Below are 17,156 nucleotides of genomic sequence, written 5' to 3' on the forward strand. Positions count from 1 at the left end.
TGAAGTCTAATTTGTTGTGGATTTTTTTTTTTCATTTTATAGAATTAGTGCTTTCTGTGTCTTGTCTAAGAAATTATTGACTACTCCAAAATCTGGAAGAAGTTCTCCTCTAATTCCTCCTACAAGCTTTACAGTTTTAGCCAAAACCAAGATCAAATAATATTATCCAATATTTTCTTCCAGAAGTTTTATACTTTTTTGCATATGGATATTCAGTTATTCCAGCACCATTTGTTAAAAACACTATCCTTTCTTCTCTACTGAATTGCCTTTGCCTCTCTGTCGAAAATTACTTGTCTATACATGAATGGCTTTATATAAAGACTCTCCATTCTGTTTCACTGATCCATTTGTCTTTATGCCAATGCCACAATGTTTTGATTACTGTAGACTTAAAATGTATTCAAATCAGGTAGTGTTAGGCCTCTAACTTTGTTCTTCGTAAAAGCTGTTTTGGTTATTTCAAACATTTCTATTTTAATTTTAGAATCTATCTGTATATATAGATCAAATTGGGGAGAAATGATATCTTAACAATACTGAGTTGTATGATCCGTGAACACAGTTTATCTTTCCATTTATGCGGACTTTCTTTTATTTCTTTCATCAGTGTTTCAGTGTTTTCAACACACAAACCTTGTGCATATTTTGTTAGATTTATATCTAAGTACTTCATTTTTTGGTGCTAGTATAAATTTATTTTGTATTTTTAATGGTCTTAAATTTTTTTTTAATTTCTATTTATAAGTGTTTCCTTGCTACTATTTAGAAATATAAATGGTTATCAGATATTGACTATATTCTACAGCCTTACTAAACTCACCAGTTCTAGTAACAATTTTATAGATCCCTTTAATGTTCTCTATAAATATTCATGTTCTCTGTGAATAAAGTGTTAGTTCTTTCTTTTCAATCTAGATGCCTTTTATTTTATTTTATTATGCCTATTGTATAAGAGTAAATCCAGGCACTATTATTCCATCTGTACTGGAAGAAGAAGTGTTAAGTACATATTTTGAATATTATTTTTATTTTTAAATAATCAATGTCACAGAGATATTTGGAAAGTCATAAGTATTAGATAACAAGGAAATGGTGATTACCAAACTGCTAAATATTCATCATGCTGAACCTACCTTAAAACTTTACAGTTTAGATCCAAGATAATTGTTTTATATTTTTATTACCCTTGGTATTTTCATTAAGAGTCATCATGTAAGCAGTAAAATGTAGAAACAAATACTATACTGAAATTCAATAAATATCTGTTGAATGAATGAATTATAACAATGAATTATAATATGAACAAAGACAATCTTGCATTAATTTGTCATACAACTACCAGTTATAGGAGAAAAAAAATAGCGAAAGAGAATGCCTTCAAGTTTATCTCACGGCAGAGGAGCTTAAAATACAACACAATAAAGAATTTTAGAACTGGAAGTCTTCTCAGGATTTAGACTGTCTTTTCCCATTCCAGAGATGAGAAAACGGACACACAGAGAAAAAAATAAACATCTAGAAATGATGACACTATGGGCCTAGGTTTTCTGACTTCTAGTTCTTTCTCATCTACCAAACAAACTATCCATATTTCTTACTTTTTAACTTCTCTAAATGTTGTAGAAACTGCTACATATTAAATAAATAGTAAAATTTTGCAAATAAAAAAACTTTCCTACATTTCACTTATTTTCAACTACGAAAATTATGAAGCATCCAACTATTAAATAATTTCAAATGTAAGAAATATCAACTAAATGTTTTTAAACAGTTTTACTTTAGTTTTCACTGTTTTTATTTTCCTAACCAGAAAAAAATCGTTTTAAAATGTATTTCACAAGTTATTTTGAAATAAAAACATACTTGAAACTCAAAAATATTTTGCATCTAAGTTGATAAAGAATTGCAATTTTATGAGTATATGTTAAGTAAGTATTTGCCTACTCAACGCTAAGGTCTAGGGCCAACTTGATATTCATTCATTCAATAAATACTAATGGCCTATCTGTAAAACACTGTACCAAAACCTGTGAGAGAAATAACAAGTCATTTAAAAAGGTCAAAACTACTGCATCACGTTACAGATCAAAGCTCCTTAAAAGAATAACATACTTTTCTGTCTCAAATATAGTTACAAGTCCATAGAGATTTAAATTAAGTTGAACTGAAGTTTCTCTTTCTGAAGCCACTGGTTTCTGAATGGTATTGAAAAAACAAATTACTAATGCTTTAAACTGGAATCATATTCCTAGCATTACCTCCACTTCCCTGTCCAATTCAAATACTGCAAGAAAACCCATTCTGATAAGAAAGAAGAAAGAGAGAGAGAGAGAGAAGGATAGAAGCTGGGAGGCAGGGTGGGAGATAAAGGAACAAAAAAAATAGGTTTAATTGAAAAAATTTAAATGGTGACAAAAGAAGACAAAAGAAAATGGGCAAAGGGAGAAATTTCTACAACACTAAGAGAACTGCTCTCTAGGGCAGGGACTGGCACAGTTTTTCTCTAAAAGATCAGAGAGCAAATATTTGCAGGTTTTTTTTTTTTTTTTTTTGGAGACAGAGTTTCACGCTTGTTGCCTGGACTGGAGTGCAATGGCACGATCTTGGCTCACTGCAACCTCCAGCTTCCAGGTTCAAGCGATTCTGCCACCTCAGCCTCCCAAGTAGCTGGGATTATAGGCATACACCACCACATCCAGCTAATTTTTGTATTTTTAGTAAACATGGGGTTTCAAGATGTTGGCCAGGCTGGTCTCAAACCCCTGACTTCAGGTGATCCACCCTTCTCAGCCTCCCAAAGTGCTGGGATTACAGGCATGAGCCACTGCACCCATCCTATATTTGCAGTTTTGAGGCCCATATGGTCTTTCACAACAACTGAACTATGAAACTGTAGCTGAGAGCAGTCGTAGACAATAAGTAAATGAACAGCAGTGGCTGTGTTCCAAAAGAACTTTGTTTACAAAAACCAAATGGCAAGTCAAATTTGGCCCAGGTTCATAGTTTGCTGACCCCTTGCTGTAGGGGAAAAAATTCAAAGGACTCAATACTGGCTACAGATAAATGTCTAATTAACTACTGTATAATCTGCATTTTAAAATAAAAGAAATACTCTTTAAAGTGTTTCCCAAATAAACATTTATGTAAATTATAATGAGTTCCATTTTCTAGGCATAACTACCAAATCTGATACTAAACTCTAACTTCTTTCCTGACTAAAAGTAATTTTTGTGAACAAAAGGAGCTATTGGTTGGGCATTTATAAGGTTTGGAAAGAAGATATACAGTATGCTTTGAGTCATTTAGCATGAATTTATTAGTAATAGCAGCCAAAGCACCAGGCAAAAGAGAAAAGACTAAAAGGAACTACAACCTGTTGGCTCCCCACAATAAATCAATTTCAATCGTTTATTCAGGCCAGTACTTGTGAGTGAAAGAGGCAATAAGGAATATAAAATTTTTATTTGTTCTCATTACCGCCTTCTTCTAAGATTACAGATAGGCAACCGGGCGCAGTGGCTCATCCCTGTAATCCCAACACTTTGGGAGGCCGAGGTGGGTGGATCATCTGAGGTCAGGAGTATGAGACCAGCCTGGCCAACATGGTGAAACCCCGTCTCTACTAAAAACACAAAAAAATTAGCCGGGCATGGTGGCGAGTGCCTGTAATCCCAGCTACTTGGGAGGTTGAGGCAGGAGAATCGCTTGAACCCAGGAGGCGGAGGTTGCAGTGAGCTGAGATCATGCTACTGCACTCCAGCCTGAGCAACAAAGAGACTTCTGTCTCAAAACAAAACAAAACAAAACAAAAAACACAAAGATTACAGATAGGCTTTACCTTGTCTATAATGATGAATTAATTACTCATAAATTTATTGCATTTATTTTTAACATGCGTAACTTCCTGATGAAATGCATTCCAAAACTTAATATTCTATTATGTGACCTAGTGTTTTAGTATTTCATTGTATTGTTCCTAAACCTGCCTCTCTAAGCTCCACAAAAAGCTATCTCATGTGGTTAATTTTTAAACAAATGGAGTCTATATTCCTATTTTCCTTTTTTTTTTTTTTTGAGTCTGATCTTATCGATGTGTTACTCAAAAAATCTTATTTCTGACTGGATTCAGATTTAGAAGTAGAAGCTCGCAGACAGGAAAGTCTGACTTTCTTGGCAATTTGTTCCTGGCGCTTCTGTTTAGCCTCCTTCATTCTCTTGGTGGAAAGTTAAGCATATTCTGCAGCCTCTTCCTAATTTTTCTTAGTATGTTGCTTCTCAGGCAATATGCCGCCATTTGTGCTACAGGACATGTGGAGCAACAAGACGCTGAATCTTGGGTGCTTTGGTCCTAGGTTTCTTACCTTCTTTGTTTAAAGGCTTTCTTACAACATAGTGGCGGACATCATCTTCTTTAGAGAGATTGAAAAGTTTGAGGATTCTGCTAGCTCTTTTGGGCCCCAGGCAACAAGGCACCGTAGTATCAGTCAATCTGGGAATATACTTTTCTCCTTTTTTAACAATAACCAAGTTAGAACGCTCCAATTGGCATCCACAATGCAACCACAAACTGATATTCTCTTTCTTTCTCCAGTTCTTCTTGGTCTGTAACAGGAATGCCCCTTACTCATTAGCAGGTGGACACAGCCATGAATCAAGACACCCCACTTCATGGGGAATCATTGTTTGTCATTACCACCACTGATTAGGACCACATAACCCTTCCATTCTTCAACCAGAGCATCAGCAGCAACTTCTGTGGCCATATGCTTCTCATAAAAAGTGCAGTTTGTGTTTATTGTCCACTTCAATGAGTTTCTGGCAGCCAGTGGCTGGGAAGATGTCCAGTTTCATCTTGAAGGAGGTGAATGCCTCCGAGGTGCCATGAAAAAGAGCTCATTATCCATTTTATTTAGTCATTCATTCACTCATTTTTAAAAAATCCTATCTCCATTGGTTATCTATCTTTTTCATATACCTTGACCATTATAACTGCCATGTGGGGAACTTTCTTGATCTCTGAAGTCATTGTGTAGCAGATACTACCAGCAACCCAACCATATTGCCTCATAATTCACCATTCCCTACATAGTAATATCGGCTTACTATAAGTGTCTGTTACACTCTGCCTGAGCGCTTTCTCTAGCCAGTGAGTTTCAGAGAGTTAACAATTCCCAGGATCAGCCCTGGACCAACAACAAAGGAGAGTTGATAAATAAATACTCCAACTTTCTTGTCCTCTATATAGGATAACTCTGAGGTCTTTCTACCCAGTCTCCCAGAAGAAGTCTCCACAAGATTAAGATGACTGTTTTCCCCAAAGATAGGATTACATATACTGTTCCCTTTTACCACTTTTTAAAAGAACTGGTGCATTGTTTTCTTTTTCTCTTAAGATCCAGCAACGTATTGGAGTGGTGACTTTAGGTACCATCTAAAATGACTCCCAGTGGTCTTACTTGTTAGAACTGATACCTGAGAACCCACCATACTATATATACAATTTGTTTCTGCAGAAATGCATGACTTTGTACTTATTCACCACAGAAATAAATGTACCTGCTACTTCTGGGCAACAGAAATAGTATAAACCAAATTTAAATTTATCTTTATTCAAACAGAAAAATAAGGTATAGAAAAATAGGCCGAGCACGGTGGCTCACACCTGTAATCCCAGGTCTTTGGGACGCCGAGGTGGGCAGATCACGAGGTCATGAGATTGAGACCATCCTGGCCAACATGGTGAAACCCTGCCTCTATAAAGTACAAACAATTAGCCAAGCATGGTGGTGCACACCTGTAGTCCCAGCTACTTGGGAGGCTGAGGCAGGGGAATCACTTGAACCTAGGAGGCAGAGATTGCAGTGAGCCAAGATCGTGCCACTGCACTCCAGCCTGACAACAGTGTAAGACTCCGTTTCAAGAAAATAAATAAATAAATAAGGAAGAAAAAGAATCTTCCCATCAAAATCCTTTATTCTCCTTCCAAAGGTAGGAAATATAAGAGCCTTATATGCTATTTTAAGTATCACACTTTGAACACGGAGAAGCCCATAGAACTGAGCCAAAATAGTTACAACAGAGTTAGACCCAAGTATATGTTGGGTCTGCATATACTTGCTTGAAAAACCACATCATCCTTCAGCCCAGGATAGAATCTTTGGAGATATTGTTAACCTTCCCCATTATCTTAACTCCCACTTCCAACTAGTCCCATCAATCCAACTTCTATAAAGTGTCTTATAGCCATCTCTTCTTCATTCCCATTAGTCCAATGCCAGTCTGTCTTTCCTATGACAAAAACTTCTAAGTTCCCTGTTTTATTTCACTTCTTTATTCTGGGAAATCTATCTGATAACCTAACACTCCCACATCCCATCTAAGATAGTTCAAACCTATGATAGGTCAAGTCCTGAACATCACATACAGTATTTATGTAAAACATATGAATGTTTACATTACTTAGACAACTCACCATTCCCTAAACATTTCATGTATTGTTATCTCTGTTTGGAATGAAGACTAAAAGTAAAACATTTGCCTAAAGATTAAACAAAATGTTTACCTGTCTGAAGCTATGTCACTGGCAATGTGATGCTTCACGCCTGACCCATTTTTAATAGAATCCTGTCTTGTGAGCCCATGAGATCGACTTTTCTCCACTGCAGGTACAGATAGGTCACCTGAGGGTCCTTGGAACTGGGTCTGCTCATGTAGTTTTGGTTTCTTCTCCTGAGGTGCCTCCTCATTTCTTAGCCCTCGAAGAACCTTTTGATCAGGTTGCTGTGGTGTATTAGTTCCACTATTATAAAACCATGCTCCTGATTTAGTGAGGATTTCTTGTTGTTTTCGGCACAAATTACATACCCACATAACCTGCGCATGAAGACATAGGGGGAAAAAAATTAGTGTTCCCAAAAGTTAAAAACAAACAAAAAGAGACAAAAATTCAAGCAAACAAAAAATTATATGGTTATCCTTCTGAAGTTAAAACATAATCCTAATTAACTGCTACTGTAAATTAAATAATACATACTTTTTAAATTTTTCTGAATAATTCTAATGAAATAGACAACATTTATTGACCACAGAGATAGCAAACTAGAGTCCCAAATTGCTGATTGTTCGTTTGTACTATTTAATTAGTTTTATTTAAATTAGAGGCATTGTGTAACACACAGAAAATAGATTTTGAAGCTAGACAGTTGGGTTTAAATACCAACTCCAAAATTAGAAACTTTGCAACTTTCAACAAGGAACTGAACCTTCATATCTATAAAACTTAGTTTCCTTAATGATAAAATAGGGAAATAAAGATGATAATTTCCCTGTATTTTGAGGTTGAATATTAGAAATAATTTATTTAAAATATCTAGAATATTACTTGTTATAAAGAAAATTAGCTGTTAATATTAGGTTAACATTCTATCAGCAATTATATTATTCTTAAGGGGGCTTTTATTTTTTTCAAGTAGCACCTAATGGCTAAAATAAAGCTACAAGCTTTGTTGATCCTCTATTAAAAAACCTATTAATTGCTAATAATTTATAGTAATGCACTTGATGTTTTTACTGTGGCAAAAGACACAAAATAAAATTTGCCATTTTAACCATTTTTAATTGTATACCTCAGTAGCAGTAAGTATATTCACATTGTGAAACAGATCTTCAAAACTTTTCTTGCAAAACTGAAACTCTACACCCCATTAAACAGCAACAGCCCTTTTCCTCTCCCCAAATCCCAGCACAACTATTCTATACTCAATTTTTCAACAGATATATTTTTCAGATTCCAGAAATCTAAACATATTGTAATTAATATCTCTGTGGCCAGAAAACCCTTCACCCTTTTCCGAAAAATCCTTTTCAATTAATCATTTAAAAAGTCATATTATCATAAAATAAGCATTCATAATTCAAGTGTGTGAGTGCTAAATGTTTTGTTTATGTCAAATACTTACTCTTACACAGCTCTCCAGGTTGCTAAACATTTTCTCACATAAAATAAATTACAACAGTATAGATAATCACAGTAAAAGGTTCAACATGGTGTTTTCACGTAGATTTTTTACCTTATTGTCCATTATTCCAGTTCATAGTTTGCACAGATCTTATCACACAGCATTGTACTTGATCATTTTTATTATTTTTTTCTTTCATTGAATTGTATATACATTTCTTTTCTCCCCAATTAAATCTGAAGCTTATTGAAGGCAGGAACTACATCTTCCACTAACATAATAAAACCTTATAAATTATAGAATGGTAAGATATAAATGTTTGCTAAGTTTAAGTTGTTTAAAATTCTTCTGGGGGAAATATGGTAATAATATATTTGATATTATTAGGCCAAGATGTATGTTCATTAATTTCCTAAAGAATTAGTCATAAATAATATCAATATATGTATGTATTTTATTTTTATAAGTATTTTGATGTGAAAACACCATTATTTCACTGAAATTAAAAAGAATATGCCTCATTGTTCAAATTTCTTTTGCTATAATTGATTTGAATGGACATGAAATATATCTAACCCATCAACAGTCTCAAAAATCAAATCTGAGTCAGCATCTCAGTCTTTTGATGCCATCTTGTGACAAACGCAAGTACTGCAGATCTTTTAAAAAGTCACGCAAAACAGAACCACAAAATAATGCAAAAATAAATAAAGTTTGAATTTCAACTTTTCTATTTTAAACAAGTTGTTATTTATGCTTCAGTGATAATCTATTCTAGATTATTTTAAGATATAAATTTATCTGAATTAGGTCACACTCAGAGTACTGAAGAAGAGCATCCTTTCATGCCTGGTAATCAACAATGAAACAGAAATGAGAGCTTGTGAGACAGACAGTTATCCAATCACTATCATCTGCAGAAACAGCATTTTGCTGCTTTGTAGCAGTTGAAAAATAAAATTTTTCACAAGGTAAGCAGGTTACTTAATGTATTTTAGAGCAGAGCTTCTCAAAGAATATCCCAGGGAGAATAGCATCAGTATCACCAGAAGTGCAAATTCCCAGGTCCCACCCCAGACTTACTGAATAGGAAACTCTGGGGCAGTGCCTAGTAATATTTTTCCCCAAATCCTCCAGGTAATTCTGCCAGATTCTTCTTTAAAGCCACTCAGTAAATTGTAGGCTGATAAATAATAGCTCCTTTGGACAAATTCTCTATTTCTTATATTTCTGCTCCTTTTTTGGCTGTTCTCCAAGAAAGTATTCAGGTGTTCTGCAAGGCTTATGCTGCTACACAACCTGCAGCTCATCGAATCCATAGTCTGATTCTTCTCAACTTAGACAGACTTGTACTTCTCAAAAAACCTAATCTCACTTCAGTTCCCACAGCACTGCCAACTTCTCTTAGTCCCTGAATGATCCTCTATTTCTCTATGGCACAAGCTGTCTACTCTGCAGCTTCTTCTGCAAAGTTATCTCATCCCTCACTATAGATGGGTGTCATGTCTGGGACATGTAGTTATGCTCATGCTACACTACAACAAAGGATAGTTCTGGAAGTCAAGTCTGCCCTTTTCTTGGCCTTTCTGAATCATGATGCACTGCCAAGTTCATTCTGAAGTACTTATGCCCCTGAAGGATGCTAGGGCATCCCAAAGGGTGATTCCCTTCCATGGATCTCAAATAATAATAAGAGTAAAGGTGTCCTTCAATTTAACCAAAATGCATCCTCATCCTGGGTCAAAGCCTGGAAAGAAGAGACTGGAACATACCTCTAATCATCTACTGGCCTCACCTGTCTTCTTTCTCTTCCCCTACAATATAGAAGAATAGAAGAAGCAAGCTTTTCCTTGACTTTTCTTTTCTGTATACCTAATACTTTCCTCAAATACCCTCAGGCTTGAAGTAATGAGCTTCAATCTTCCCATTTCATCGATTTCATCCCTTAAGCCATCCATTGCCTTAAAGGAAAAGGAGAAAAAACACGCCAGCCAACACGCCAGCTTACTGATAAAAGAATCTAAATAGGAAGGCAATTATAATATAATATATGCATTACACGTGTTTTGAACATTGTCGGCTATGTTCAGAGATTAATATTTGCCCAAGTACAAAGTACAGACCAGATACACCTCGAGAAAGAGAAGTCCTGGTAGCTTCTGGTTTCTGATAAAATGGCTGATTTCCCAGCTTTAGGCAGGAGTTGTGGGGTGGAAGGAGGAAGGCTGAAGAAGATAGAAAAGGAAGCCTGGGCTGACACTTAAAGAATGTAAAAGTGGCCAAGCGTGGTGGTTCATGCCTGTAATTCCAGCACTTTGGGAGGCCAAGGTGGGAGGATCATGAGGTCAAGAGATTGAGACCATCCTGGCCAACATGGTGAAACCCCGTCTCTACTAAAATTACAAAAATTAACTGGGCGTGGTGGCACGTGCCTGTAGTCCCAGCTATTCAGGAGGCTGAGGCAGGAGAATCGCTTGAACCTGGGAGGGACAGGTTGCAGTGAGCTGAGATCTTGCCATTGCACTCCAGCCTGGCAACAGAGTGAGACTCTGTCTCAAAAAACAAAAAAGTTAAAAGTGCAAGTTTTGAATTTAGCAAAATCAACCAATAATAGCTCTCAAAAGAAACAGCACAACAGATCAAAGGTAGAAGGGCTTGGAGTAAATATCAGAAACTAGAAAACAGATGGTTTAGCAAGTCATAGGGAACAAAGCATGGGATTGCTGAAAACATGAAACTGCTACTAAGGTTGAACTTTAACACACTATTTAAAGCATGTTAGTATTAAGCTATTTCCTTTGAAAAGAAACAGATGGCATTATCAGAATTATTGAGGTATTCATTCAGTATGTGGGTACGCTCCAAAGAAATAGCAAATGAAACTCAACCAATTAAATTAGAGAACTGGGATGGATAAAATTACTAAGTATTAAGTTCTGTAAACTTACAATAAATAACTGGTTAAATCAGAAAACTGAAATAATCAGATAATTAAGTAGAAATTTTAACAGCTTCATAATTAATATGATGAGTACATCTTCCAAGTTTTGACAACTGTAAATGCCAAATATTAATTAAAAGACAGGAAATGATAATAAAAACAAGAGAATTAAGCTGAAAATACAATCATACATTATGCCATGAAGTTTGTATTACTAAAAATTTTAGATATCTACATTATTATTTATCGAAACAAAATACAAAATTGCAAAGAAATGCAATGTAACTTGCACTTAAAGCCTCAGATACATTATAATTAAAATTATACTGAGTTTTACCACTTTGCCTAAATTTAAACTTTTAACCCTCTCTATTACTTTCCCCAAACTCTATTTTTACCTGTACCTATGTAAGTAATTTGTTTTATGCCATGATATAAATCTAAACTTTTAACCTTTTTTTGCTGAAAGCAGACATGTCTTTCAAAAGAAAGACTGTTGTTTCTACACCCAGAATTTTAACTTATAAACGAATAAATAAAAATAAAAAACAAATGAAAGGAAACGAGCAGAGCTAAAGCCTCAGGCCTACTATGTCCCCAGCCAAAAAGAAGGTACCAGTGAATAAGAGCACAGGTCTTATGGTTTAGCAGAACTAGAAGTGCTCCATGTGAAATGAGAAACTGAAATTCATGTTCACGTCTGGATGCCTGGTGCCTTCTTCATTAATAAAAAAAAAAAAAGCTGAAAAAAGTGCTTTGGAAATCTCAACCTACACCTTCCTAGAAGCTGTAGGCTTAGGCAAGTGGGACACACTTGTAACTTTGACACTGAACAAAGCCTCCACAGACTTGGTTTATGTATATGAATTTGTAAGATCACTAATGTAAAATATCACTAATACATTAATTTGCAATATCACACAATACTATGATTGAGGCAAGACCCCAGCTCATTAACGAATATCTGGTTCTGAATTGGAGATCCCAGAGACTGCATGAAGGCAATCACGAAATTATTAATACGGAAGAAGTAAGTTCAGAGGAAAGAGGAAGGAAGAAAGAGAAGAAGAGAGAGAAAGACAGGAGGTCCTAGATGGTTTCACAGTTGACTTCTCCCAATCACTGAAGGAATAGCTATCTAAAACTTATACAAAATATTATAGAAGGGGGAAAAATGGAAACTTCTATGATTCAATTTATGAGACATTTTTAATGGCAATATCAGAAAATAGCAGTGGATCCATTTCCTGAATTGGCTGTTACAAATTACCCCAAACTGGTGGCGTAAAACAACAAGAAATGTATTCCCTCACAGCTCTGGGACCAGAAGTCCAATTTCAGTATCACCTGACCAAAATCAAGATATCAACAAGGCCACGCTCCTTCAGAAGGCTCTAGGGAAAACCAGTTCCTTATCTCCTCTGGCAATCAGCTTCTGGTGAGTATCATCATTCCTTGGCTTGTGACCACATCAATCCAATATTCAAGAACAGCATCTTTGAACTCTCTCTGTTAAATCTTCACATTGTCTTCTCCTCTGTGTTTGTGCACAGATACATATGCACTGATGATACAAGGGATTGCATTTAGGGCCGACCTGCATAATCTCCCTCTCTCAAGATCTTTACTGTATCACATCTGCATCTTTTTGGAGGAAAGGGAAGAGTTGGGGGCCATATAAGATAACATTCATAGGTTTCAGGAATTAAGACATGGTTATCTTTAGAGGGGCCATTTTTCTGCCTACCACAGACAAAATTAAAGTGAATAGCCCAATAGTACAAGTGGAAATGAATGCATACGTCTTAAAATCTTGAACCAAATCCTTAATTTTATATAGCAAATATATATGAGAAAGAAATGAACAAAGACGAACCTACCATGACAAAGGGGAAGATTACACCAAAGATGCAAGAATAGTTTAATTTCAAAAAACATATTAATGAAATTCATCAGATTATTTAATTAAAATAGAAATAAAATGACGTTATCAATACACATAGAAAAACCATTCAGCATTCATAAAATGCAAGATTCATTTGTGTGAAAACAATATAAAATCTAGCAACTAAATATTATAGAAATTAGCAATGATTTGACCTAGGAAAGGATATCTACAAAAAGTCTATATCCCATTTTATATTTAAGAATTAAAGGTAAGAGCATTCCTTTTAAAGTAAGAAATGAGCAAAGGATTCCCAGTATCACCACCTCTGTTCAACACTGTACTGGAGATGCTAGCCAAGTAAATCTCTCCTCAATCTCTCTCTCTCTGTCTCTCTCTCACACACACACAGACACACACAGACACACACACAGACACACACGAGAAAGGATGAAATAAAACTGTCCTTATTTGAACACTATTTGATTAAGAATGTCATTTGATTATGATACAAAATCTAAAAATCTACAGCCAAAATATTGAGTAGTAAGGGAGCTCAGTAAGTTTCCTCGATCAAATCATGATTAAGCAAAATAAACAGGATTTCTATACACCACCTATAACTAATGACAAAACATTAAATAAAATTTTTAAAGATGTCTGTTATAAAGAATAATAATAGGCTGGGCACGGTGGCTATGCCTATATTCCTAGCACTTTGGAAGGCTGAGGTGGGCAGATTGCTTGCGCTCAGGAGTTCAAGACCACCCTGGGCAAGATGGCAAAACCTGGTCTCTACAAAAAATTAAAAAATTAGCTGGGCACAGTGACATGGCCCACCCCAGCTACTTGGGGGGGCTGAGACAGGAGGAGCACTTGAGCCCAGCAGGTCGAGGCTCCAGTGAACCAAGATGTGCCCCTGCACTCCAGCCTGGGTGACAAAGTGAGACCTGTCTTAAGAAAAAAAAGAAAGAAAGAAAGAAAAGAAAATAACATACAAGAGTCCTCCAAACAAAAAAAACCCTCCTGAGGATCCATTCCAACATGGCCGAATAGGAACAGCTCCGGTGTGCAGCTCCCAGCAGGATCAAGGCAGGAGACGGGTGATTTCTACATTTCCAACTGAGCCTCTGCTGGTGATACTCAGGCAAACAGGGTCTGGAGTGGGCCTCAAGCAAACTCCAACAAACCTGCAGCTGAGGGATCTGACTGTTAGAAGAAAAACTAACAAACAGAAAGGAATAGCATCAACATCAACAAAAAGGACATTCACACCAAAACCCCATCTGTAGGACACCAACATCAAAGATCAAAGGTAGATAAAACCACAAAGATGGGGAAAACCAGAGCAGAAAGGCTGAAAATTCTAAAAACCAGAGCAACTCTTTGACTCCAAGGGATTACAGCCCCTCGCCAGTAACGGAACAAAGCTGGACGGAGAATGACTTTGATGAGCTGACAGAAGTACGCTTCAGAAGGTCGGTAATAACAAACTCCTCCAAGCTAAAGGAACATGTCCTAACCCAACGCAAGGAAGCTAAGAACCTTGAAAAAAGTTAGATGAATTGCTAAATAGAATAACCAGTTTAGAGAAGAACATAAACGAACTGATGGAGCTGAAAAGCACATCATGAGAACTTTGTGAAGCATACACAAGTATCATTAGCTGAATTGATCAAGTGGAAGAAAGGATATCAGAGATTGAAAATCAACTCAATGAGACAAAACAAGAAAACAAGATTAGAGAAAAAAAGAGTAAAAATGAATAAAGCCTCCAAGAAGTATGGGACAATGTGAAAAGACCAAATCTATATTTGATTGGTGTACCTGAAAGTGATGGGGTGAACAGAACCAAGTTGGAAAACATTCTTCAGTATATTATCAAGGAGAACTTACTCAGCCTAGCAAGGCAGGCCAACATTCAAATTCAGGAAATACAAAGAACACCACAAAGATACTCCTCAAAAAGAGCAACCCCAAAACACATAATCGTCAGATTCACCAAGGTTGAAATGAAGGAAAAAATGTTAATGACAGCCAGAGAGAAAGGGTGGGTTACCCACAAAGGGAAGCCCATCAGAGTAACAGTGGATATCTCAGCAGAAACCCTACAGGCCAGAAGAGAGTGGGGGCCAATATTCAACAGTCTTAAAGAAAAGATTTTTCAACCCAGAATTTCATATCCAGCCAAACTAAGCTGCATAAGTGAAGCAGAAATAAAATCCTTTACACACAAGGAAATGCTGAGAGATTTTGTCACCACCAGGCCTCATCTACAAGAGCTCCTGAAGGAAGCACTAAACATGGAAAGGAACAACCGGTACCAGCTATTGCAAAAACACACCAAATTGTACAGACCATCAACACTATGACAAAACTGCATAAACTAATGGGCAAAATAACCAGCTAGGATCTTAATGGAAGAAACAAATTCCCACATAACATACTAACCTTAAATGTAAAATGGGCTAAAGGCCCCAATTAAAAGACACAGACTGGCAAACTGGATAAAGAGTCAAGAACCATCGGTGTGCTATATTCAGGAGACCCAACTCACATTCGGAGACACATACAGGCTCAAAATAAAGGGATGGAGGAAGATCTACCAAGCAAATGGAAAGCAAAAAAAAAAAAAAAAAAAAAGCAGGGCTTCCAATCCTAGTCTCTGATAAAACAGACTTTAAACCATCAAAGATCAAAAGAGACAAAGAAGGCCATTACATAATGGTAAAGGGATCAATTCATCAGGAAGAGCTAACTATCCTAAATATATATGCACCCAATACAGGAGCATCCAGATTCATAAGAATGAAGTCCTTAGAGACCTACAAAGAGACTTAGACTCCCATACAATAATAATGGGAGACTTTAACACCCCACTGTCAATATTAGACAGATGAACGAGACAGAAAATTAACAAGGACACCCAAGAATTAAACTCAGCTCTGTACCAAGCAGACCTAATAGACATCTACAGAACTCTCCACCCCAAATCAACAGAATATACATTCTTCTCAGCACCACATCGCACTTATTCCAAAATTAACCACACAGTTGGAAGTAAAGCACTCCTCAGCAAATGTAAAAGAACACAAATCACAACAATCTCAGACCACAGTGCAATCAAATTAGAACTCAGGATCAAGAAACTCACTCAAAACCACACAACTACATGGAAACTGAACAACCTGCTCCTGAATGACTACTGGGTACATAACAAAATGAAGGCAGAAATAAACATGTTCTTTAAAACCAATGAGAACAAAGAAACAATGTACCAGAATCTCTAGGGCACATTTAAAGCAGTGTATAGAGGGAAATTTATAGCACTAAATGCCCACAAGAGAAAGCAGGAAAGATCTAAAATTGAGACCATAACATCACAATTAAAAGAACTAGAGAGAGGCTGGGGGAGGGGTGCCCGCCATTGCTGAGGCTTAAGTAGGTAAACAAAGCTGCCAAAAAGTTCAAACTGGGTGGAGCCCACCGCAGCTCAAGGGGGCCTGCCTGTCTCTGTAGACTCCATCTCTGGGGACAGGGCATAGCTAAACAAAAATCAACAGAAACCGCTGCAAATGTCAATGACTCTGTCTGACAGCTTTGAAGAGAGCAGTGGATCTCCCAGCACAGAGGTTGAGATCTGAGAATGGACAGACTGCCTGCTCAAGTGGGTCCCGGACCCCTGAGTAGCCTAACTGGGAGACAACCCCCACTAGGTGCAGACCAACACCTCACACCTCACACCTCACACAGTGGGATACACCCCTGAGACGAGGCTTCCAGAGCAAGAATCAGACAACAACACTGGCTGTTCAGCAATATTCTATTTTCTGCAGCCTCGGCTGCTGATACCCAGGCAAACAGGGTGTGGAGTAGACCTCAAGCAATCTCCAACAGACCTACAACTGAGGGTCCTGACTGTTAGAAGGAAAACTAGCAAACAGAAAGGACACCCACATAAAAACCTCTCAGTTCGTCACAGTCATCAAAGACCAAAGGAAGATAAAACCACAAAGATGAGGAAAAAGCAAGTCAGAAAAACTGGAAATTCAAAAAGTCAGAGCGCATCTCCCCCTCCAAAGGAACGCAGCTCATCGCAAGCAACGGATCAAAGCTGGATGGAGAATAACTTTGACGAGTTGAGAGAAGAAGGTTTCAATCAATCAAACTTCTCAGAGCTAAAGGAGGAACTACGTACCCAGCGCAAAGAAACTAAAAATCTTGAAAAAGGAAAGGAAGAATGGATAACTAGAATAATCAATGCAGAGAAGGCCATAAACGAACTGAGAGAGATAAAAACCATGACATGAGAAATACGTGACAAATGCACAAGCTTCAGTAACCGACTCGATCAACTGGAAGAAAGAGT

The 17,156-nt window shown here is 36.9% G+C and overlaps 1 protein-coding gene and 1 pseudogene across 2 annotated transcripts in view; both read right to left on the bottom strand.

Annotated features, from left to right (window-relative positions):
• Window positions 1–17,156, bottom strand: part of RIMS2 (regulating synaptic membrane exocytosis 2) — a 773,533-nt gene that overhangs the window by 488,366 nt on the left and 268,011 nt on the right. For both annotated transcript variants that reach the window (XM_011931177.1, XM_011931160.1), the window contains exon 3: window positions 6,566–6,876. In XM_011931177.1, the coding sequence (XP_011786567.1) occupies window positions 6,566–6,876 (311 nt within the window). The remainder of the gene's footprint in view (window positions 1–6,565; window positions 6,877–17,156) is intronic.
• On the bottom strand, window positions 4,113–4,854 carry LOC105503985 (annotated as a pseudogene).

This window comes from Colobus angolensis, unplaced genomic scaffold, assembly GCF_000951035.1.
Source record: "Colobus angolensis palliatus isolate OR3802 unplaced genomic scaffold, Cang.pa_1.0 Scaffold121, whole genome shotgun sequence".
Lineage (NCBI taxonomy): Eukaryota > Metazoa > Chordata > Mammalia > Primates > Cercopithecidae > Colobus > Colobus angolensis.